At 44.3% G+C, this 24,940-nt stretch overlaps 1 protein-coding gene across 2 annotated transcripts in view; it reads left to right on the top strand.

The window, feature by feature from the left end:
• Nucleotides 1–24,940, top strand: part of PLD5 (phospholipase D family member 5) — a 1,748,035-nt gene that overhangs the window by 929,065 nt on the left and 794,030 nt on the right. For both annotated transcript variants that reach the window (XM_069607944.1, XM_069607945.1), the window contains one exon: nucleotides 3,854–3,981. In XM_069607944.1, coding sequence (XP_069464045.1) covers nucleotides 3,854–3,981 — 128 coding nt within the window. The remainder of the gene's footprint in view (nucleotides 1–3,853; nucleotides 3,982–24,940) is intronic.

Raw genomic sequence — 24,940 nt, 5'->3', positions numbered from 1 at the left:
GGGTTATTTTGACATTCATACCCCTGTACATAGTACCAGGGTATTAAGAGCAATTTTTCTTAAATCAAGAAACAGCGCTACAACCGTTTCTCGACTTGAGAAAAAAAATCCAAAGAACTGCCCGCCAGGGATCAGGGAGAATGGACTACAAGTAGGCCCTTCTCCCTTTGCATAGCGGCCTTTAAAACAAATGTAAAAAAATTGTAAACAACAAAATGTCCACCGTGGAAAGGGTGAAGGGACAACACATAATTCCTTCTCCGTTTCCATGGCTGCCACTTGCGGAAAGAACTCCGGGACGTGGCGGTGCCCCAGGCCTTCACAGGTAGGTAAGGACTGGGCGAGGGCCAATGAGCTTCATTTTTACAAGCTCATTGTCTGTCACCCGCTTCTTATGACTGATTTATGTTTTATACTTTTGGTATGCGTTATTTATTAGTCTGCTGTATTTGAATACATCATACAATATGAAACAATGCCAGATGTGTGTTTGTCCGATGCAGTCAAGTGACATATTTTCCCTTACTTGGCCGAGAAATTCTTCAGCATTGGTTTGTAATCACATATGTTCTCTTATTTTATTGAGAAAGTCTCCAGCAGAAGATCAGATAATTTGTACATGTTTTCCTGCATCTTTCATAGGGGTATACATCTTTAATTTTGCAGATTTTGGGAACCACAGCTCAGTTTGTGAAGACGTTATGTCCTGCAGATGTACACATCACACACATCACATTTAGCGCATAGTTTCAAAAAACTAGCAAACGAGACATTTTCTAATTCTACACATGTAATGCTGTGGAATCTGAACATTTTCAAATATTCCTTGACAATGGTGCTGTAGATCGTGTTGTCCGAATGGCTCCAGTTCATAGTTCCCTAGAGTGGGCCATGAAACCCACATTCCCATAAAAACCTCTGTTACTCAGGTGGAGCATGTTTAAGCAATTGGATATCCAAGTTCGTTTGTGTTGTGTGTCAACAAAATACTCTGCAATAGGATTACGGATCATAGTTTGTTTCCTACATGTGATATATCTTAGGATTCTGTCATTATGTTATAGTAGCTGCACTAGAATCCAACACTTTGACAGCATTTAGATTGTGGGGCATGTAATCACTGTAGGAACATAGGATCATGCCCTCCTAAGGAGGCTCAGAGTGCCAAGGCAATCAAAAAAACAATGATCCAACATATCTAGAAAAAGGACACAACCAATAAGTGCAGCTCGGATCCAGCTGCCAAGAGTCAAAACAGCTCAAAAAGGTAGGCAAGAAAAAAAAAAAAAAGGTTAGGCAAGACAGATTGTTTCAAAGAGGAAACCAGCACCTAATCATAAACCTTTCCAGTTTGTAAATTAAACAGAAGTTACCAAGAAGAACATTAGGAAGGGAGAGGGTGAAATTCCCAGAGGCAGGCGAGATACGGATTCCAAGAAACTGTAATCCGGTAGCAAAGGCACAGCAACCAAGGCAGTTGAGGAGGAATGAGTGTCAGCGGTTCTCCGCCTTCATCAGAAGTCCAGTCCAGGTGCAAGCTAATAAACGAGAAGTGATGAGGCAGATGGAATTTGTAGTATTTTTTGTCAGCCTGCCCATGTGCTGTTTATTCAACTGGCACATGTCTTTCATGTGTCCTTGCTTTGCATGTTCTGCATGTCAGCTTACACACATTATCAGCAGTCAATGGGCTAAGGTAAGCAGGGATGAAAGAAAACAGATGCTATCGGAGAGCTCAGCCTCGTGGAGGTGATAGGTTCACCCCTGTTCCGCCAAAACTATCAAGGACCACATCGACTCCCTGGCCCCTGCCCTGGCTGATGTCTGCAACCACTCCTTCGCCACTGGAGTCTTCCCTTCCCCCCTGAAGCACTCCCTTGTGCACCCTCTTCTAAAGAAATCCTCTGCAGACCCCTCCTGCCTGGCTAACTATCGCCCAATCTCCATCACTCCCTTCCTGGGCAAGCTCCTGGAGAAATTGGCCATCTCCCAGCTCAATCTCCACACTGAATCTGTTGGTTGTCTTCATGACCATCAGTCTGGCTTCAGAGCTGCCAGAAGCACGGAAACTGCTCTCCTGAACATCCATGAAGACCTGCTCACCAACCTTGACTCTAATACCCTGTGGTTTCTCATCTTGCTTGATTTCTCTTCTGCCTTTGACACTGTCAACCATGCCATTCTGCTCAACCGTCTCCGTGATAACTTGGGTATCACTGGTCAGGCTCTGGCGTGGCTGACTTCTTTTCTCTCCAACCGACCCTCCCAAGTCCAACTGGGGTCCTTCCTCTTCGACATCTTTTTCTCTACCTGTGGTGTCCGCAGGGGATCTAATCTCTCTCCCTGGCTGTGCAACCAATACGTGGCACTCCTTGCCCACCGCATCGCCACTCTCTGTCCCAACTTTCAGTGCTATGCGGATGATACCCAGCTCATTTTCAGGCTACCCTCAGCCTCCTCCTCTCTTTCCGTCATCTCTGACTCTCTGTCTGCCATCCATGAGTGGTGTGCCGCCAACGACCTCTGCCTTAATGCCAGTAAGACTGAGATTCTACTCATCGGCACACCCACTCCCTCCTTCCCTGCAGCTCTCTGGCCGGCCTCTCTTGGCCCCCTTCCTACTCCTACCTGCAAGGCTAAAAACCTTGGGGTCATCTTTGACTCTGCTCTCTCCTTCTCCCCTCACATCTCTGACATCTCTAAGAAGTCACTACCAGCTGCACCTCCTTAAAGGTATTCTTCCTTTCCTCTCCTTCCCCCAGAAGCTCACTGTCTCCAGAGCCCTGGTCCTCTCAAGGCGGGATTATTGTAACAGCCTCTATCTAAATTTGCCTGCCTCTACTCTCCGCCCTCTGCAACTTATCCAGAACAGGACTGCGAGACTTGTCCTTGGCCTCAAGCCCAGGGATCGTATCTCTCCAGGACTGAAATCTCTGCACTGGCTCCCAGTGGCTGCGAGTATTAAGTTCAAAACCCTCTGCATTGTACACAAGGCCTTCTGGGGTCTGGGGCCGCAATACCTTCAACTCTCTCTTCCTAAATATCTTCCTTCTCGAGCTCTTCGCTCATCCGCCTCCAACTCCCAAAGTGTCAGTCGCTTCTCCAAGCAACGAGTTGGTGGCAAATTACTCTCTTCGGCTGGGGCCTCTCTCTGGAACAGCCTCCCTGAAACTCGCAGAGAACCATCTCTGGTTCCGGAAGCACCTCAAAACCTTCCTCTTTGCCTCTGCTTTCTCTCCCCCTCTCCCCTGCTGATTTCCTGACTGAAACTGCTCGGGTTACCTGGCCACTCTTTCTGATCTCTGGCCCAGGCCCTGTCAATTGCCCACTTGCACTGCCTCCCTGGCAATCCCTGCACCTGGGGACCGTTGTTCTGTATCCCTACAGTCCCCCTACCAGCACTTTTGTCTGCTCTTCCTTGCACTTGCCACCAGCTGGCCGTTTATTTATTTCTTATTTATTCCACTTTTTCCCATGTACTGCACTTTCCCCTCTCCCTTCCCCCGCTCACTTTTCCTTTCCCCCCTTCCCATGCACTTGCGCGATCTGAATGACACTTGGCCTAGTAAGATCGTTGTCTGTCCTCCCTTTGTTCCCCCCCTTGCCTGGTCATGCCTTGAAACACTTCTGTATAGGCGCGTTATAAATGCCATATCATATCATATCATATCATAGAATGACTGTGCAAACCCTTCAGTGCCCGAACAGCTGAGGGCAACAGTGGTCATGTATACGTTTCCGCTGAACTACTTCTGTGGAAGCTCACTGATTCCTGACACTAAAATAATGTGGAAAAAATGGAAACTCTTTTAAGCTTTTTAATTAACTGCTTTATAATATGTTTTATTTATAGGTGCAGAGCTACATTATCTGAACATGACATCTTTCACGGAAGGTCGTCTCCACGCGTCTTTTTGGGTTGTTGACAGAAAACATATATACATCGGCAGTGCCAGTTTAGACAGACAATCATTAGGGCAGGTATGTACCTTCAAATTCCGATATTCAAGGAAATAGACAGCTATATTGGTTATGCACAAATATTACATCACTATTTTTGATTCAACCCAAATGGAGGAGGTAATAGAACGTTACCATATTTTGTATTTAATGTTGAAATATAATTTATGTTTAAGAAAATGTACTTCAGTCCATTAATTTTGAACTTGTATTGGGTCGATCACTGCCTCAGGGCTAACTGAATTACTGTTAGAAGTTGTAATTCTTTACCCTAATCAGTGAAAGATAGGTTACCAGAGAAATAATGGTATCGAAATATAGATTGCACGAGCTGTAACACTGCGTTGAAGATGTTTTTTTGGCGAAGCAAAGGGGGGATACCGTAACATTCAATGGAAGTGTTTAAAATGGATCAATTGGATAGTCAAGTTTGCTTTGAATGCAGACTGTAGATCTAATGATGTGACCAAAACGTGGGTTTTGATCAATCTTCAGCTAAACATCGGGGCACGTTTATTTATTTCAGGGCTACACTTGACCGGCCATTGGAAATATTATAGCTTACTTATGAGTGCCTTACTACAAATTCCCCAAATGACCAGTGAGCAATTCACATAAGTATTTATGACGTTTCCACTAGCATAGGTTTTGGCTTAAATTATGCAAAACTGTGCAACATGCATCAGTAACTCCTAGCCCAGCAAAATTGGATGCTCCCTTGGTGTGTACAGTGTGTCACAGCGGTGTCTACATAGGAAGTGGAAGAGACCCACAAAAGCATAAATTTACTTTTATTTTAAAAACTTCTAAATTATCGTAATAATTTAATGACATTTGTGAACACATTTATGCTGCACCTGAATGTTTTAGATGTGTGTGTATGCAAATGTACAATGTATGTAGGGGTATATGGTGTAAACATATTTTGGGGTAATGAAAACAAAATAACAAAATGTAGCTTTTTTCCCGTTTGACATGGAGTAATTACTATGTGGACATCGATTCAATTTCAAACCACCAAATCTGTGTGTAAGTAGATCCCTTGTTTTGAATCTTGATATGATATGATATAGCATTTGTAACGCGCCTATACACAAGTGTTTCAAGGCACGACAAGGCAGGGAGGGGGGAACAAAGGGGAGACAGAAAACGGTCCTACTAGGCCTTGTGTCATTCAGATCGCGCAAGTGCATGGGTAGGGGGGATGGGAAAAGTGCAAGGGGGGAAGGGAGAGGGGACAGTGCAGTACAGGGTTAGTAATGAACAAGATAAATAATAAGGGCCAGCTGGTGGCAAGTGCAAGATAAGTGCAGACAAGTGCTGGGAAGGGGGGCTGTAGGGATACAGAGACAGTCCCGCAGTGCAGGGGTTGCCAGGAAGGCAGTGCAGGGGAGAGTGGCTGGGCCAAGGACCGAGATTGGTGAGTGGCCCAGTTGCTGATTCAGTACAGTTTCAGTGATTTAGCAGGGGAGAGGGAGAGAGAAAGCACAAGCAAAGAGGAAGGTTTTGAGGTGCTTCCGGAACCGGAGATGGTTCTCCTCAAGTTTCAGAGAGGCAGGAAGGCTGTTCCAGAGGGAGGACCCTGCTGCGGAGAGAGATCTCCCCCCAACTCATTGCTTGGAGAAGCGGCTGACCCTGAGGGAGTTGGAGGCGGAAGAGCGAAGTGCTCGAGAAGGAAGATATTTAGGAAGGGAGAGTTGAAGGTAATTTGGCCCCAGTCCCCAGAAGGCCTTGTGGACAATGCAGAGGGTTTTGAACTTAATCCTCACAGCCACAGGGAGCCAGTGTAGCGATTTCAGTCCTGGGGAGATACGGTCCCTGGGCTTGAGGCCAAGGACAAGTCTTGCAGTCCTGTTCTGGATGAGTTGCAGAGGGTGGAGAGTAGAGGCAGGCAGATTTAGATAGAGGCTGTTACAGTAGTCCAGCTTCGAGAGAACCAGGGCTCTGGAGACAGTGAGCTTCTGGGGGAAGGAGAGGAAAGGAAGGATACCTCTGAGGAGGTGCAGCTGGTAGTGTGACTTCTTAGAAACGTCAGAAATGTGAAGAGAGAAGGAGAGTGTGGAGTCGAAGATGACCCCGAGGTTTTTTGCCTTGCAGGTAGGAGCAGGAAGAGGGCCAATAGAGGCCGGCCAGAGAGCTGCAGGAAGGATGGAGTGGGTGTGCAGATGAGTAGAATCTCAGTCTTACTGGCATTAAGGCAGAGGTCGTTGGCGGCACACCATTCCTGGATAGCAGAAAGACAGTCAGAGATGAGGGAAGGAGAAGAGGAGGCCGAGGGTAGCCTGAAAATGAGCTGTGTATCATCCGCATAGCACTGAAAGTTGGGGCAGAGAGCAGCGATGCGGTGGGCGAGAAGTGCCAGATACTGGTTGAACAGCCAGGGAGAGCGGTTAGAACCCTGGGGGACACCACAGGTAGAGAAAAAGATGTCAGACAGGAAAGACCCCAGTTGGACCTGGGAGGATCGATTTGAGAGGAAAGAGGTCAGCCAATCCAAAGCCTGACCAGTGATACCCAGGTTATCACGGAGACGGTTGAGCAGGGTGGTATGGTTGACAGTATCAAAGGCAGACGAGAGATCAAGCAAAATGAGAACACATGGAATGTTAGAGTCAAGGTTCGAGAGCAGGTCCTCACGGATGTTCAGGAGAGCAGTTTCCGTGCTTCTGGCAGCTCTGAAGCCAGACTGATGGTCATGAAGGCTACCAACAGATTCCGCATGGAGATTAAGCTGGGAGATGGCAAGTTTTTCCAGGAGCTTGCCCAGGAAAGGAGTGATAGAGATAGGGCGAAAGTTAGCTGGGCAGGACGGGTCAGAAGAGGGTTTCTTAAGAAGGGCGTGCACAAGGGAGTGCTTGAGAGGGAATGGGAAGACTCCAGAGGCGAAGGAGTGATTGCAGAAGTCAGCCAGGGCAGGAGCCAAGGAGTCGATGTGGTCCTTAATAGTTTTGGAGAAGCAGGGGTGGACCTGTGTTGACGAGACTTTCATAGATCGGACTTGTCTCGAAACCTCATCAGCAGAAAAAAAGGGGAAAGGTAGAGAAGGAGAGAGGAGGGGTGGCTGCAGAAGGAACAGAGGATGGGCAGGGAATAGAGGGGGGGAGGTGATGGGAGGAGAGTGAGGACAGGATGTCCTGAGTTTTAGAAATGAAGTGAGAGGCCAGTGCCGTACAGAGGGCCTGGGAGGGGACAGGAGAGGTAGAGACTGCAGCAGGGTTGGCCAGCTCCTTGCAGATTTTAAAGAGTTCAGCCGAATTGTTAGATGCCGCAGTGATGCGGGCTTGAGTAAGGGCTCTCTTCTTGGTGAGAACGGAGAGTCGGAATTGCCTTTGGAGCAGGCGACAGGCCAGTTTGTCAGAGGATGAACATGAAGCACTCCATTTCCTCTCTACCACCCTGCACAAGCGTTTAAGGGTGACGAGATCCGAGTCATACCAGGAGTTACATTTGGCTTTGGGCTTCAGGCGGATTCTCATAACAGGGGCAAGGATATCAAGAGTATCAGATATAGCAGAGTGGAGCATGGAGAGGGCTGTGTCAGGGTGGGAGTCATGGGAGTCTTACATCATTTTTCAAACAGCAGTAAGAAACAACCGATTTCTTTGCGAATACTGTTTGGGGATCAGACACATGGGTGGTTTACGCCTAGTGTATCTGGCAACAAAAACAGTATTCTTTCTGAATTGTCCCCTTAATTGGGAAGACAGGAGAGGGATAAATGTAGAGAAAGTATATAACTTTAATATGGGGAAGATGGATAGAAAGAGGAAGGCTTAGGGGGAGTGTGGTCGGTATGGACTTGGGCAGATAGCTTTAAACAGAAAATAGCACAGGAAGAAATAGCCAAATTTGATCAAAAAGCTATTGTAGCATGGAACCATCTAAATCATAGAGTTTCATCTTGTCACTCTGTATGCATATAGTACTCTACCATATTGAAAAGCAACAGCATTGCATACTTATGTCTTCATAGGATGAGGATCCAAGAACAGGTGTCTTACATGTTATGTTATTCGTTGAATTTCTCCTTCTCAGTATCATAGTTAATTATTCTTCAAACAGTAGTTAATTTAGACCATCTGTGAAAAGTCACATGAAAATTCTACTTTCATTTGACCACACAAACAGCAGAGTTGCACAAGCACATCAAATGTGTTTGAAAGTCAGTCACTCACAATATTTACGTGCACAGTCTTATAATGTTTCTTGATAATCCACTCACATATGCTGTAACCTCATACCTTCTTGACCCCAGAACATATTTACCAGCTGCTGCACTTCATCTTTATTTTATTTGTTTTATTGATCATTTGTAAGGTGCTTATACAACTGAATAGTGTTTCAAAGGGCCAGACGCTTAACATACAGATGTCCTGATATCAGGCTTTCAAAACAATTCAATTCACGTGTCATATGGTCACCCATACTTGGTGTCCACAGTTTGTTTCCCTTCTAATTAGCTTACAGTTATTTAATAATACAACTCATTACACATTTTGTATAAGGCGTTTCGCATTGCCCAAATTATGGATTATATACTTTCAATTTATAACGGGAGTTGTCTGAGCCCAATGTTTGTCATTCCTCATAGCTCTTTTGCTCCATATTGCTTCTTTTTTTAAAAACCTTTTTTGGGCACAATACAAATCATATATAGTGAAAGTGCAAAAGTGAACCAAACGTGTAATAACAATACCAAAATGGAAAGAAATCCATCATCAAAATACATTTACAATCATACAATAAAAGACACTAAAACACATACAATTAATTTCTAACCTCTACATCTATCATGTGTTTGTGATAGATATAGAGCCTAGGAATTAATTTAATGTATTTTAGTGTCTTTCATTGTATGATTGTAAATGTATTTTGATGATTTTCAAACAATCTTTACAAACAATCTGATTGCCCCTCGCCGGGTCCTTACCCGGCTGACAAAGACTCACCGGCTGCAGTTCCAGAGCTCTGCTTCCCATGGAGTTCCTTTGCTTTGCTCGTTATGTTGCCATGGAAAGGGAGAAGGGACTATGTATAGTCCGTTCTCACAAATAGTCTCTTCTCCCCGATCCCTGGTGGCTATTTTCTTTGCTTTTTTCTTTCGAGTTGAGACATGGTTTCAATGCGATTTCTCAACTCGTGAACACATGCTATTAGTACCCCGACACGACGTGCCGCGGTACTAATAGCAATAGAACCCTGGGGGGGGGACACTTCTGGTTGAGTAATGCCCCAAGGGCTACGCTAATGCCCTTGCTTCACTCTGGCTTGTAACTATCGCTATGGAGCCATTACCTGACCGGTAATTCCCCCCAGCGACCATCCTCAGGTTTTATTGCTTTATTGAATGTGTGCTGAGACTTTATGTGACCCTGAATATGGTAAGTCATGAGGCATGCAGGATGTGTGATGCAAGGAGCAAAGTGCTCCTTCGAATCCTTCATCTAGCAGGGTTTTGACACAGGCCCCTCAGGAGATCTGCAATCAGAGGAATGTCTGGCCTGTGACAGTAATGACTTGCAGCAAGGACTACCTAAATAGTCATTTGGCACAGGGACCCACGTGGATGGAAGACTGCTGCTCACATTTTGCCTGTGGGCTTACACTGCCTGTGAAAAGGCATTCACACAAGCAGTTTTATGTTTGTGGGTTCCTCTACATGAAAAGTGGTGTTTTTTTTTTCCTCTTGTGAGTACACTTTGCACAGGGACGTCATTTCAACAAAATACCAGGGGTAGCGGAAGTGACATCACATGACCATTGGCCTCTGATGACATCACATGATGTGATGTCATCTGTCTCCGCCCCAAGTGAAATCACAGGAAGTGATAGCATACAACCTTTCACCCATTGACATAACAGGAAGTAACATCACAAATCATAGTTCCTCAGTACACAACAAAAAAATATGGTTGCTAAATCAATGTAATATGATATACATTTCATAAAAGAATGAATCACCATATGTAGCGTTAATATCAGTACCTATAGGACCACATTAGCAAATGACTGTGAATGTAAGCAGACGTCCAACACAACAACCTGGACTATTGTACATCACTCAGGCTAAACTGTAAACAGACAGAGCATCTCGAAGAGGCCTAATCCCCAAAGCGCATACATCCAGTGCCTGTCAAATGTCTGGCCACAGACTGGAAACAGCAACTGACCAACACAAGGCCAACCAGAAAAACAATGTTCTGTAGGGTTGCTCAGAGCTGTGCCAGTGATTGTGAATGATTTGAAAACTTCCAGACCTTACCTTTCTGTTTTGGTAAGTCATTCACAATTGTTGTTGTTATATGGGAGGTAGAGGGGAAGGATGTGTTGCAGGTCACAGTATTTGCACGCTTTTTTAAAATTCTATTTAAAAATGTAAACAGCAGCAGCAGCAGCAGCATCTCCATGACATCACACCTGGAAAAGTCTGGTCCTACAGACCTATGCTACTCCTCACTAATGATGCCCGGTGTGGCATCATTAGTGAGGAGTTGCCCCTCAGCTATCCTTCCAACTATATATTATTTTGCTTGAGGAAGCAACAGATGGTTTATTTCAAAGGCAGTGGTCAACTTCGTGTAAATTAATGATCTCACTGTCTGTCTAGCTACAGTGTGCCTGTGATGCAGGTCTGGCAGATCTGGGTCAGGTCACACAGTGCCCAGGAAGGATTGCTGGCAGAAGCCACTGAGGTGCACCCATCTCAACACGAAAAAAACACTGATGACATTTGCATTCATGCTGTGTTGTCACTGAGTACTGCAGGCTGCTCTTACCCATTCCCTGCTAGCTAGACTTAGCCCCCATACCCTTCGTGTTGCTACAGTACTGGGTATGAACTGCACAGACAGCCCCGCCTCTGAACCCAACCATTCAGGGATTCTTCACTAATTCACTGCTAACCTGTTGGGGATGGCGGCTTCATCTCTTGTCCTGCATCCCTGTTATTTCTCCAGATAACGTTATCGAGATTCTAGGTGAAAAAAGCTGTGGCACATTTAGCTGCATTTACAACTGCCTTTTTCAGGTGCAACACAGATATCTGCTCTTGGCAACGCCTCTTCATCCAGTGGCCCAGGGGTAGCAAGGACAGGTCTAGGGGTAGCATAGGTGGAGCCAGGGGTAGCATCTGCTTCCCCTGGCAACCCCCAAATGACGTCCCTGACTTTGCACAAGGAAATGAGATAAAAATGTGAATTTGGGCAAATGTGTACAGATGAGTCCATTTGATGCTACCAATGTTATCAATTACATGTGCAATTGTTCATCCAGTCTGCTATTATGGAGATTTCTCCTCCACTGCATAGGAAGGGAAAGGCACCTCAAGTCAGAATTTGAGCTTATAAGAATTGCAGGTAGTGATTAAAAGCAAGTCTGAACGGGGTTCATTAAAGTTGTTCTAGTAGCAAACTCATCGAAATATAAAATAAATAAATAAGTAAAAATGGGGGTTGGGTATAAATCAATCGCATTTAATACACTGAGTAATGGAAATGATGAAAACCCTGTGGTACAGTGTTAATAATTACAAGAACGTATTTCATACGCTAAACGCAAGAACATTTGCCAGCCTTAAAGTAAAGAAACATCTATCTTACAGTAATGTCAATTAATAATTACAAAGGTGATTTTGTTTTGGTGCCAGAACCTGTTTATTTAAAAAATAATTATAACACACTTCATACCATACCCGAGTTTGGTTTCTAATCACAGATCCGGGATTCGAACCTCTGTTGCTCTGCGTGGTCTTGCGTCCAAACCAGCGCATTGCCCCTGTGCTATCCTCCGTTTAGGTGCCTCGTTTTAAAGACTCTGGGGGTAGTCAGTGAAAACGCCTAGGTTTAGTCCATTTCGAACAATACCTTTGCCAGTTATGCAAGGAGGTATTTCTCAGCGAAGTGGTCTACATTTGAAATTTGACAATGTAAAACCGTTGCTGTGTCAATGAGACCCATTTGGACATGATTTCTTGGGCAAGTCAATAAACAAGACCTTTGCCATCCAGTCGAATCATGCTTGTATTCCAGGGAAGTCCCCCAGGTGGTGCAAGTGTGCTCTAATGAATTGATTGACCATGCCATTTTTAGTTTGCGCTCAATGCCACTAAAGGAATCTGTTCATGAGCTTGGGTTAGGGTAACCAGATTTTGAAAATAAAAAAACAGGACAGGCCACTCGCATAGAAGTAGGACTACAGCTTCATTGGTGAAACTAGTCCTACTTCTATATGGGTGGCCTGTCCCATGTCATGTTGAAGCAACAGAACGCTTATTGGGACCCAGAGGAAGGTATGTGGGAGGGGGTGAAAATCGAGTGAGGAGAGTGCCTGGGGTCCCGAGACTATTTTAAGTTTTAAAACCCTGTCTGGAATTTGCGGATTGGGTGAATACTATCCTGTTTTTTGGTCAAACCGATGCAAAAATCATGACATTGGGCCAAAAAACAGGGTGTTATCCACCCAACCCCCAAATCATGGGGCAGTGTTTGTAAACTTTAAGAAGTCTCAGGAATCTGGAACGGAGGTGCAAATACCCGGACAGTCCCGGCAAAACAGGTCGTCTGGTCACCCTAGCTTCAGTTAGCTCTTCAATAACTTATCAGGGAAGTATGCAAGCACTGACCTGATGACCAGCACCAGCGAATGCAATTGCCGTACACCAAAGAAAAAACAACAGTCTAAAATGACACAGAACCAAGTGCAATCTCCAGGCTGTGGACAAGGGAAAAACACTCTGGGCATTTTGCAGCTTGACAGTGAAGTGTGGATGGCAGCTTGGAAGTGACAGGATCGGAATAGTAGCAAGCAAAGGAAATGGTAGAAGGTGAAACCAGGAGGCAGGAGGGAGAGAGGAAAGGTGCAAGGAGAAAGAATTAAGGAGTGTCAAAGCCTGCAAGTAAGAAGCTTGCATCAGTCTTACCATGGAGTGGGTTATATCCATCCAGTGTATCTGGATTCCGATTTGCCTGTTCCAGCAGCATTTCGTGAGCACCATCTTGGGAGAACACTAGAATGCATAAGGCAGTCTGAGACCAACAGAGCTGCTAAGCGCCATCTTGGAAATGGAGAGTCTCTTGAAATTATGTTTCTTCCATTTATGCCACAGAGACGACGAAGAAGTCGTTTTCCTGCCATAACTATTTTGCTCCAGAGTCAAACCGTTTTCAGACTTGATTCACGGAGCATTTTTCAATGGGATTGTGCCTTTGTAAAAGGCTTATGTGAATCAGGCCCTTACTCTTTTTACGGCTCTCTATATGATGTGCTCACCAGGTAAGGGTAGTAATTTGATCTGTCAATGTGACCAAATTAAAGTATTCCTTTGATGATCACGACTAGCCACTGGCAGATAGATAACCTGTAGTCGACCTGTTGCAACATTCCTTTTACAGCTCAGCATAAAAGCTACATAGAAAAACAAATTGCAGACTTGAGTGGAAAAGAGAGCAACCCCAAAGTGTATTTTCTGTAGCAAACTATTGGTAACTGTGGCGGCACACATGGCTTAATTCATGCAGTTGCCAATAACCGAGACTAATTGAGCTTTGGTGAAGGGTCTGCCCTAGAAATGTTTTTGCTGGTGCTTCCAAAAGTCTCATGTATAGCACCTGAAGCTGATTCACACATGTCCTTCTGATACTGCGCGCATCCTCTCGCCTACAACGACTGCCAGAGGCCCGCCACCAGCAGGGGGTCTGCTTGCACATGCTGCTCCCACTTATCCCTTAGATTTGCAGCAATGGCCATGCAGTCCAACGACTGATCCTTGGGCCTTGATAAACTGTGGACTGATTCTGGATGTCCAGTGCTGTATTTTAAGCTGTTTTTAGAATGATGGTCTGGATCCCCCCCCCCTGCAACTCCTGTTTACCGTCCCCTCACCACTTACCCAAGCACGCCACGCACGGCACAGTTTTCAGAAGCATTTTGGTCCCTGATTACACTGCAGGAGTGCTGGAAGCCTACTGTCTTGCTTGCTATCATTGTTAATTCCTCATCACACGCCGCATGGTTTCACAGCTCTCACCAGTGTGAGAAAAAGCATGTTTTTCCAGAGTGTGTGCCTAATAGCATTGATAGCCAGTGCAACCACTCACTAGGTCTAGAAATCGTTGTAAAAGGCAGCCTTTCTGTGTTGCAGGCACGTCATTGCAAGAGTCAGCATTTCATAGGGACATTTACATTTCATATTGGTGCATTCTCAGATACATGAAAAGCATCCGTCAGCGATTCTTCTCATCGCGGAGTATTCAGCCAGGAACAGAAGGAGAGCCAGGAGCTTCTATTGCACAGACAATGAAGATGCAGAGAAGTAGTACTCACCAGCCAGCGTTACTTGCGGGATTAATCCTATATGGTCCATGGGTTAATTATCTATATCACAACTGAAAGTTGCTCCCTGGAAATAATCTGAGCTAATAGTACCAAAAAGGTGACTCAATACTCTATCAGGGTACTTGGCAATATGATTCCAAAGTGCCTGGTTAGATGGAGGGGGTGGCTTTCTTATTGCGGGGTGCTTTTCACAGGAGTCTTTCATTTGCTCTCGCAAGAAAAAAAGGAAAGGGTGTTTGGAGAAATGCCCGTGGGACTGGGAGTTCTTATTCTCTAAGTAAACAAAGACCCCTGACACCCCCCCACCCGACCCCCTACCCCACGCTGGATTTATCCTGACTGAAGACGTGTTGTGGCTGGGCAAACCATGAAGTGTCAAGGGATCTTTCTCGAAGTGTAAATACTGGACTCTCAAAGTATCTGTGGGCTCAGCAAATCCTCAGGCGAATAACGGCTAGTGGCATTGTGGTTCAAACACACGGCTGCTTCGTTATAGTGCCTAGAAACAGCTTCTTCACAAGTATATCATTCACTAGCTCCAAGCAACCTCTGTGATGGTCTATGAAGGAAGAAAACCTTTCAGTACAGTGTGAATTCTGTAAACCCAAGCCCCCCCTCGCATCCCTCTTCCTCTCTCAGACTTCTTTTTTTAACAGGGATCATACAGATATATTATCAACACTTGTGAAAAAGGTGTGTGTGTTTGCAGATGTTGACATTCAGGCAATTATAACTTTTGCAGTCCATTGAACGCGTTTCTTTACACTTTAAATATGGCAGGTGATGCCAACGCTGGCAAATTGCAATTATTCACATCAGCGGGTAAGAATGAACAACATTCTTATGCTTTTGCAGAATATGCAACAGCTAAAAAACGACTCCAATGTAAATGATACATGGATCCTTTGCAGGCAGCCCACATAGATGCTCACGCTGCATCGGCGAAGAGAACATGCAGCTTGTACAAGGCTTACAAATAGACTTCCGTTATGGAAAAGGGCAAACACAGTCACTATTTGACCCGAAATGAAACATGCATTTATACATGCGTTTGTCTTACCTTTAGATAAAAATGCAGTGCATGCCAATGAAAACTATATGTTGCATGTAGTGACCAAACATGGTAAGTGTAGCGTGGGCAAAGGCGACTCTTTCTTTAAATGTACGGTCATCCTGTTTACATAGGAATGCATCATAGCAGGCCAGCAGTTAAGGTTACACAAAAATCCAAATTAACATCAGATTTGTGATGGGTTATAAATGTTTTCCCGAAATGTATCCTCTCTTGCCAAATCTGAATGTACCTTTCCCAAACGTTGTTTGAGTAGCGGCGGAGCATTAAAGTCACCCACCTCGACCTCGCTGGAGAAGCCTGAGCTGCTGGGCGAAGCATTTTCTCATTTGCATCTCTGGCAGCAAAGCTCAGGACAAACTGCAAAAAATTGTACAAGATGGTTAAAAAAAAGACAGCCAGGCAGTAAGTGTACATAGTAATCTGCGTATCCACATGCTGTACTCGGCTAGAGCAGTCTAAACATGTATACAGATATGCGTGTCTGGATATATGGATACAGGAGAAGTATCCGAACCCTTATAACAAAGCAAAGCACTCAGTATATTGCCAAAAAAAACAGCACACTTTGGCACAAAACATTGTCACCCCTCAACCACTTGGAAAAAAAAGCACTTCTCAACTGCTTTTGGGCCATAAAACCTCTTAATCTGCCCAGAAACAGTGAATGTAGTAAACATCAACAGGCGTTCCTGCCATAGTAGAGCACTAACTCCCCTGCGACCCAAAAGGCACACGCACAGAGGCACACACACGTTACAGGCATGTGGCACCATGTGACACATGTTATACGCTTGCCAAATGCATGTGACTCAAAGTTTGACATGCATGTGACATGATTGTGACAAGGGTAAGATATGTATGACTTACCTGTGGCAGATATTTAACATGTGCACTGCATGACAGCTCCCTGATACCCCACCACACCCCACACCAGGGACCAGGAATGGTCCTGACCTTCTTCATATCCCCAGTGTCTGCTCACCAATCAAGTTTCCATTGTCTACTCTAGCCATGAAGTCTTCATACCTTTATCGGGTACTGGGCCCACTGTTTCTGAAAGGCTCTCCATTTGCCACCCTCCCCAATTAGTTCCCCATTGCATACCTGCCTCCAGGTCCCAGTTGCACATCCTACCGTCATCAGGTCATTAGTGACTCCTTCATTTGTGAAGCACGTGTTATAAATGACACATCATATCATTATTATGTCCCAGTGCCTATCCTCCCTTTATTTCTCCAGTAGAAGTTGCCAGTAGAAGTAGTCCAGAATGACTGCCTCGAGGGCTTTTGGGAGCACTTATGTGCCAGTGCTCTGGTTTCACTGGTGCTGGAACCACCACATTTTGTAGGTTCCATGTAATAATGTCGCCTCAAAAATATCGCCATGCAAAAAGATTGCCGAAAAATGGCCGTTTTTTGTGGGGACATTATTAAATGGAACATGCGGGAGACACCCCCAAACCCTTTTTTTATTTTTCATGGGGAGCGGGGGAAACCCCCGCAACCCCGGCTGCCCTGTCCCTATATATATGGTCACCTATATAATGTCGCCACAACCTTTTCCTGGCGACATTATATACAGCGACCATATATATAGGGATATTATGGTCACCTATATAATGTCGCCACAACCTTTTCCCGGCGACATTATATACAGCGACCATATATATAGGGATATTATTACCTGATACCATTTTGTAATGTTCTATTTAGCAAGCGGAAGGTTTTGGTGGAGGGAGGTAGTGACACATAATTGTATAAATGATTGTCAATCTAGCATAGAAATGTAATGGTCAAGCCACCTTCTTAATGAATCTTTGCACTTAATGCTCTGCTATGTCTACATCGATACATTGTATTATGTGCTTGTTTTTAGACTGCATGTTGGTTGATGAATTTACCATATTTTTCTACATTCACATGAAAGGTTTCTACACACCGTAACACGTAATTAATACATAAAATAATGAATACGGTCCACAATGTCCACCCCCCCCCCGGGGTCCTCACTGTCCATCCTCCCCATCAGAACACTAATGCCCCTTTTCTAACTTATATCACATAACAATGCGACACTCCCGCTGACTCTGAGCGACTTAGTTAAAACTCTAACAAATACTCACACACATACTAGCTCAGCGCAAGGAGAGTAAGCGAGTCACAAAGTACTTACATGGGTGCATGGTAGTGCCCGAGAACATAACATGGGAGGTCATATGAGTGTGTGTGTAAGTGGGTGGTTCTGCCTGAGTGTGTCTATGCGATTTAATTTTGGTGTGTGTGTGTGTGTAGTTTGCCAGTGTGTTAGGGAAGAATACACTAGTGACCTGATGAGTGTATGGCTCGGGTACTATGCACAACTAACAATATACTTTTCTGAATGTCTTTGTATCTTCTTGCGGAGGGCTCCCTTGCCCCCATTAAGGTATCATGCAGTGTATGGAAGCAGAGGTAAGCAGTGACCTATGCCCTGGGCCAGAGTCCTCCTCAATAAATTGAGAGGGCCTTATACAACAGATCCACCATGCTTCCAAGTCCCGGCCACCACCCCTCTGTGCAAACTGTGGCAACGTGTGAACTATAACTGCGTGTTTGCTGGACCATCATGAAAACTAGAAATGTTAATAATGGAGGCAAAATGAAACCTATGGAAGTGTGATAATTTGAGTTTCATAGAACCTGTAATCCTGGGAACATGTTAACACTGGAAAATGATGTTTACTCGGACAATACGGTAAATGGAATGGTTTGCTACCTGATACATCAAGTCGCTGGAAACCTTTGTATGTTGAACCATTGTAGAACATGTAAATGTGTGTGACTGGACTTCATAGAAACAGAAACATTTGCTACTGACTCTTGATTAAAACTATATATGTGTAGATCCTGGGCCTTGATGGAAATACGTGCAAACTGGATAACTATAGATATACAAATGTGTAGGAACCAAGGCAATGTACACATTGGAAATGTGTGAGACATATAGAAAGTATTTGGGATGTTAACAAAACTGGAAATGAGTGTGAATTAGACAATGGTCGAAAGAAGAAAAATGATCAAACTGAGTCACTTTGGAAACTGAAAATGTGTGCAAATAGGATGATCAGGGAACAAGGGACTTTGCGCTTACATAGAGATTATGGGAACTAGAAGGGCGGGCCACATACAACATTATGGAAACTGATGATGTGAACATGCATGTACTGTCAAGATTAGCATCCTTGCACATCATTGAGCATACTGGGCCATTAATGAAACTGGTAAGACATGAATACCAAAGCATAATGGAAACTGAATATTTGGATATGTAGAAATATCTTAGAAATTGAACATGAGGACATACTAGGATACTCCAAAAATGTATTGTAGTCATAGTCATTATGGAAAGTCATTATGGACCCTGTAATGTGAGAATAAAGGCACACGTTGTGCCTTGAGGCGACTATACGATTATAACATGGCTTATGTTGACATGAAGATAAATATGGACGCTAAACTGAGAAATGAATGTATTTACACGTCATGGGAAATAGATACGTAACAGCTTCCGCTATCTTCATTACGAAACGTGCGGTATTGTTAAGCAATATGATAAGCTTCCCTTAATGCATACGCAACCGACTGCATTGGTTTTAGTCCATGTAACATGCAAATGTAAAATAATAAATGCACATTTGTAAAACCCTAAATTAGAATAAATGTAATAATCTATATTAAATTAGAAATACTATAGCGAATCTACAGCGAGGTCCTTTCTCAAAACATTGTTCAGAAAGCCTAGTAGAGTGTAAGATTGCATTATGCAAGCAATACAATTCTTTGCACGTGAAATTACATTATTAAGTAATGCAGAAGCGAGGGGCTTCTCATACCTCCTAATGAGCACGCTATCAATGATTAGTGAAGGGGAGAAATAATGCCACGTGTAGATAACCGAAATAACACCGTGAGTAGGAGTATATTATAAACACCATCTTTTTTTTTTTGCTATGCTGAAAGATCATATTTAATGAGTGCAAAATAGCTTACATTCACCCGTGGTCAGTAGTAGTCATGTTAGTCCATTGAAGGAATGCCATCCAGGCTTTACTTAACTATTTTATTTAAAGTCATCATTTTGTCTCATACTTCGCGGCAGCATTTTTACATGACTGTTGTAAAATGCTTTTAGCATCAGAACAGGACAGAATGTACAATTTGTAGTGATCAAAATGGAACCAAAATACTGAAATGAATGATTTCATTGAAATCATATCTGTAGTACGTTTGTGTCCATTTTACTATGATGATGTGAAATTTCAATCATGAGAAAGAGAGAACAAGAAGAAAGATACACACTTGTGTGCATGTGTGATCTTTGACAGCACTGTGGTCCCGTTGTAATTGTCAGCCATTTTGAATTGGATTGATTAACAACCATATTGTTGACTGTCTATATTGAAGTCAGACATTTTAGGACCGTTTTGTAATTGATGGAAGGTACTCATCCATACATCAAATAAATTAAAGATATTTTCATGTGTGCAAAATAATGGAAATAATGAATATTTATCTCCTGTTTTGCGAAATATGGATACAACTGTGTTATAAGCCCTTAGCGGTGCTCAAGGGCGTAGCCATCCATGTTTTATATTTATTGTGGTGTGGTTTCAAAAAACCTTACACCATTTTTACAATAAAATTCATATAACCAGTTAAAACATGGGAAAAGGGAAATTCTTATTAAAATACATTATACAAAATAGCATAATTACACCAGTGATTTGTCTTGACATACTTTCATCTAAAAGTTTAAAAATGTGTTTACAGAAGTTGATTAAATGAATTATCAGGCAGATCTTTTGTCCATATAAGAGCTGACCCCAAATGGCTTCTGTGTAAATGACCCCAAAATTGTATACTGTAAGGAAGGCATGGTATCAACAGTAAGACAGACACAAGTAACCACAGTTCAAGGGTGTTTATTAAACTTCAAAAAGAGTTTGAAAAACGCCTACCTAATCCTAAATCTACAGATGGGAGCAAGCTACGACCATCAAATAATAATAAAGCAGTCCTAGTCGAGTCTGTCAAAATAAAAGGGCCTATAATAACAAACCTATTGCCAATCCTTACCTCTAAATACAAATAGTGTGGGAAACAATGCTACGAAAAAGAAAGAAGTGTTCACAAAATGACATGTCAGGATGTTCAGGCTGTTGGCCTCCCTTCCCAATGTTTTCACCATGATATAAGGTGGTACACTTGAGCTTAGCACAGTCTCCAGCTTCTCCAGCAGAAGGATACAGTTCAATCATTAGCATCAGGGCCTTCTGTGCCCAAGTCCCTGTAGCTCTCAAAGTCCCTTCACTCAGAGGGCCTGAGGCAACAAACAAACAGCAAGTTCTTTTCCTCTTCCAGCTTTTAACAAGTACTCAAAGTTTAGGCGATTCACTATTCATCCCGGACCCACTCAGCTGGGCTCAGATCCTTTTAACACTATTTACTTCACCTTGGATCCCCCTCATCAGGGCTCAGATCTGCTTAACACAATTAGTCTCCCTCTGCCGGGCTCGGACCAACTTCAATTTCAAATGTAGCTCTTAACACAAACTTGCTTTTAACCAAAGCTCTTAGCTGATCTTCCTCCACAGGGCTCGGACCAACTTCATCTATTTTCTTTCTATTCTTACTATTGAAAACTTTTCGATTGTGCACTGGGTTTTGTTTGACCCGATGCAGAACCACTTCCTTTCACAATTCCTTTTCTTTTAACATTTGCCACCTTTCAGTGGATATCTAACAGAGACTTTCGAATGAGCACCCACGTGGTGACAGACAACTATGTCTATTGTATCATATCTTGGCTTCAAAGTTCAATTTGTTTTCTGCTGTTTAATTATGTCTGTGTTGCTTGCCATATGTGCTTCATACACTGTTCTCTTCAGTTTTCACTATACAATGTTGCCGATTGCTACCTTGGCTTCAACACAGACCGGTCCGGTATCAGTCTCCCCAACTCACTGGCTGTGCTGACTTCACTGGTACTGCTTTGTTGTAGGAGCCAAGGACACTACCACAGCAGCAAACTATTCTCCCCACCTTGATTATCGACGCGGGAGAGCCCCGGATACCTCCAATACACGCAATTCAGGATTCTTCAGCCTCGATTCCTTGTTTTATTTTTTCTATACTCGAAGGTTCATGAAAGTAACAGTTTTTGTTAAAAAGGTCAAGGGCACTTCCCTTCTTTCAATCTTCTTCGGTCTTGCCATCTTTCGCTTTGTATTAAACTGCCATCTTGCAACTGCTGCTTCCTCATGTGCTTTGCCTTGCTCAGAGTGTGCTTTCGTGCTCCACCTTTTATTTGTATGGGGAAGTGTGGTGCAAGTCAGGTGTGTGTAATGATCAATAATTGCCTGACCCTGCCTGACCGTTGTATTGGGAAATGTCATGTATATGGTTTGGGTTTTAGTTCATTTTATCTAGAAGTGAGCTGTCCGTGAGAAAGTGTTTGTGTTGGTAAAGGATGGGGTTTGGGTTCCTAAGTATCCTACTTGGTAGGATGGGGTAAAGGTGTTACAGGGAAGGTGATACTGCATCTCGCCATCTGCTGTCCCACTTGCACTCCGCGAGGACCTCTCACATAGGCGATCCTCATGCACTGGTCCGCCCTGGAACTAGATCCAAAAGCGATGGCCATGTTCTGCCCACACGGATGACAGATCCCTGGGGACTAGCAGGTGAGACACCTTAAGGTTTCTAACAATACACACTGCAGAAACGTGTCAATCCGATTCTGTTGCAATTGTGGACAGTATATTAGTAAGTGTTTTATGGTTTCCTGCTCCTGAGAGAACCCACACAGATGGCACACATGCTTGTCTTTAGGTATGTCCCTATAGGGTCTGACTCTTGATGAAAGTAGGCAAAAGATTTAATGTGACTCTCAGAAACAGACTCCAATAGGTAGTGAAGGGAACTTGGGTAACATATTACGGTAACAATCTCATACTTCTCTCTATACAGGGGTAATTATTCTGCAAATCATATTTATTTATCCTCTGCTCCCTATAAATCCAACTGAGTGCAAAGAACATCTTTACAATTCAGGGGATTCATTTGTTTTCCCCAGGTCACAGTTAAGAATTTGGATGATTGATTTGTAAGAATTCATACAATCATTCAAGGAGGCAGCTCTCCGTTCCTTATAAACCATTGCTAGATCATGTAACAGGGATTCAGGAGCATCCCGCATAATGTTAACATATAGGTTTATTGTAGTATTTTCCACATGATAAGGGATTCCCAGGATAAAAGCACAAGCTCATGACTGTGAGGAATTCGACCATCCACATGGTGGGTGTGTGCTAGCCTGGGATTTGTGTCTTTTTTTATTAAATGGATTGATGGTAGGCCAGCCTCAGGAAAATGTGTGGAGCTAATCCAGGCACATTTTCCTATGCTCACACCGTCCACCTCTGTCATATTTAGTTGGAATATGACAGCCGAGGAGTGCACAATGTCATCTCTAGGAAGAGGGAGGACCAACATTCTCCCTGCCAGTTTCAGCCTGATTAACTGACAATGGCTCCATGGATCCACCCTGCTCTTTTGTTAGGCCCTGCAGTTGGTGGCACTAATTTCATACCAATAGGGAGTATTTCAAACAGCCACATGTGGGGCCTGGCTGCAGAGTATAACAAAGGAGGTAGGAAATCCAACAACCTTTAATTTGCAACTTTGTCAACCTGAAGCCAGCTCCTGCCTCTCAGAATCAATGGCAGTGAACTGTCATGTCTGAGTCTGTTGTTTACAGTAGACCACCCCACTAGCGGGACCCTACTTATAAGGTACAATAACGTGGTTTGCAGGAGCCAGAGAGTTTGGTCTCCCACCGATTCACAGGGATGCCTGCCACTTTTATAGGGACCACTGTAGGCGAGGGCAGGTCAATAGGACCCCCGTCTAGCCTACATCTCCTACCCAGGTGAAGACTCATGACTCGTCGGCAGCCCCCGCGCCCCAGGGCCCGGGAGGTGAGGTGGCTGCGGATCGACACGTGAGGCTGCACGACCACATATATGGCACAACACAGACACCATTTTGTACTAGACAACTCCATTTTGTCAAAGGCGCTAAAACCTAACACAGGCAGAACAACTTGCACACATAGAAAGCTGCAGCCTGACCCTTGCTTGACCGCGTTCACAGAGGCCTGCACTTCCCCGGCCTCCACCTCATGGTAGATCCGCTGAGAGCTTGTTCTCACGAGCAACCAGACGCGAACAAACAACAAAATAAACACTGTATCTTTTAACCTTCCGCAGTACATCATTGCCCCAGTCGTGACCGAGCTCATTAGGAAGTAACCAAAACCAGCCCAATCCTGCATGCCCTGACTCTGTACCAAGCCCTCAAAGTTGGACTGTGTGGCGCCCCTTATCCCCGCCCACCCCCGAGGCAACTTGTAAAGTGTGGTAACCATTTTTGTGATATCTGTCGCGTCGACTAACGTTTGCTGCTATTGTGTAGAAGAGTGGCCATATGATATATGATAGCTTTTTGACAGCCCCCTTACATAATGTAATAATGAACCGCTGAAATGTATGTAGGCCCACCAAGGGACTGGAGCCAGACTGTATCATGGTATAATATGTATTGCCCTCTTTTGCACGCCGACCAATCTAACACTACCTCATGTTTGTATGTCAACTGTTATGAAATATTGTGCTAAATGACAAAGTCACCCAGCTTATATTCTTACTAATGTAAATATATGTGCACAACCCAGAAGCCCCCAAGTGTTGTCACCTGCTCCTTGCCAATGGTACGATACACTGCCCTGTGCAGGGAGACAGGCTCAGAGATGAAAGGTCGTCTCCCCCCGCCTGCCTCCCAGGCTCGCCAGGGATAGCTGGTGTTTGAACAGAACAGCCTCGCCTACCCTCCCAATCTTGCTGGACCCCCTTCAAGCATCCACCTCCCCATGTCAGAGGCTTCCATAGCCTGAATTACGAGCTACCTGGTCCTAAATCCCACCGTCTCCCGGGCACCGGTTACATGGCCCCCATGGCCCATTGGTATCACCGTTCACCTCAAGTTAATGGCCCTCTAAGGGGGGCACCCACCCCTGTACCAGAGATCGTAATACCATCCCTCACCGCACCCATCAGGACAGGACGATCAAGTAACCCCTCCTGTGACCGTGACCCCACACATGGACTCATGGGATTAACATGTTTGAACCTAAGGTGTCCTTACAACAGATGTATTGGGGAACTTCCTATTATATATCAATGTCCCTGTCTCATTCTCGATCTGAGGTCAATGTATTACAAGAGTTACAAGACAACTGAAATTGTATAGCATGATTAATAAATGTAAATGTGTGGCCTCAAGGGCAAAGTATCAGAGTCGCCACTTATCATCACTACAAGTCATGTCCGGCCCAGCACTCCACCCCGATGAGCCCAGCTGACCCATCCACCCCGCGTGGCAACGCACAGACGTCTGCCAATCCTGGAGCAGCAACTGTATACAATGTATACCACCCAGCAATCACCACCCAATCCCTAAGACTATGTGCCCCCTA

Source organism: Ambystoma mexicanum, chromosome 4q, assembly GCF_040938575.1.
Source record: "Ambystoma mexicanum isolate Mex_15411 chromosome 4q, UKY_AmexF1_1, whole genome shotgun sequence".
Classification (NCBI taxonomy): Eukaryota; Metazoa; Chordata; class Amphibia; order Caudata; family Ambystomatidae; genus Ambystoma; species Ambystoma mexicanum.
The sequence above is the reverse complement of the archived record's forward strand: the minus strand, read 5'-3'. Positions and strand labels throughout refer to the sequence as shown.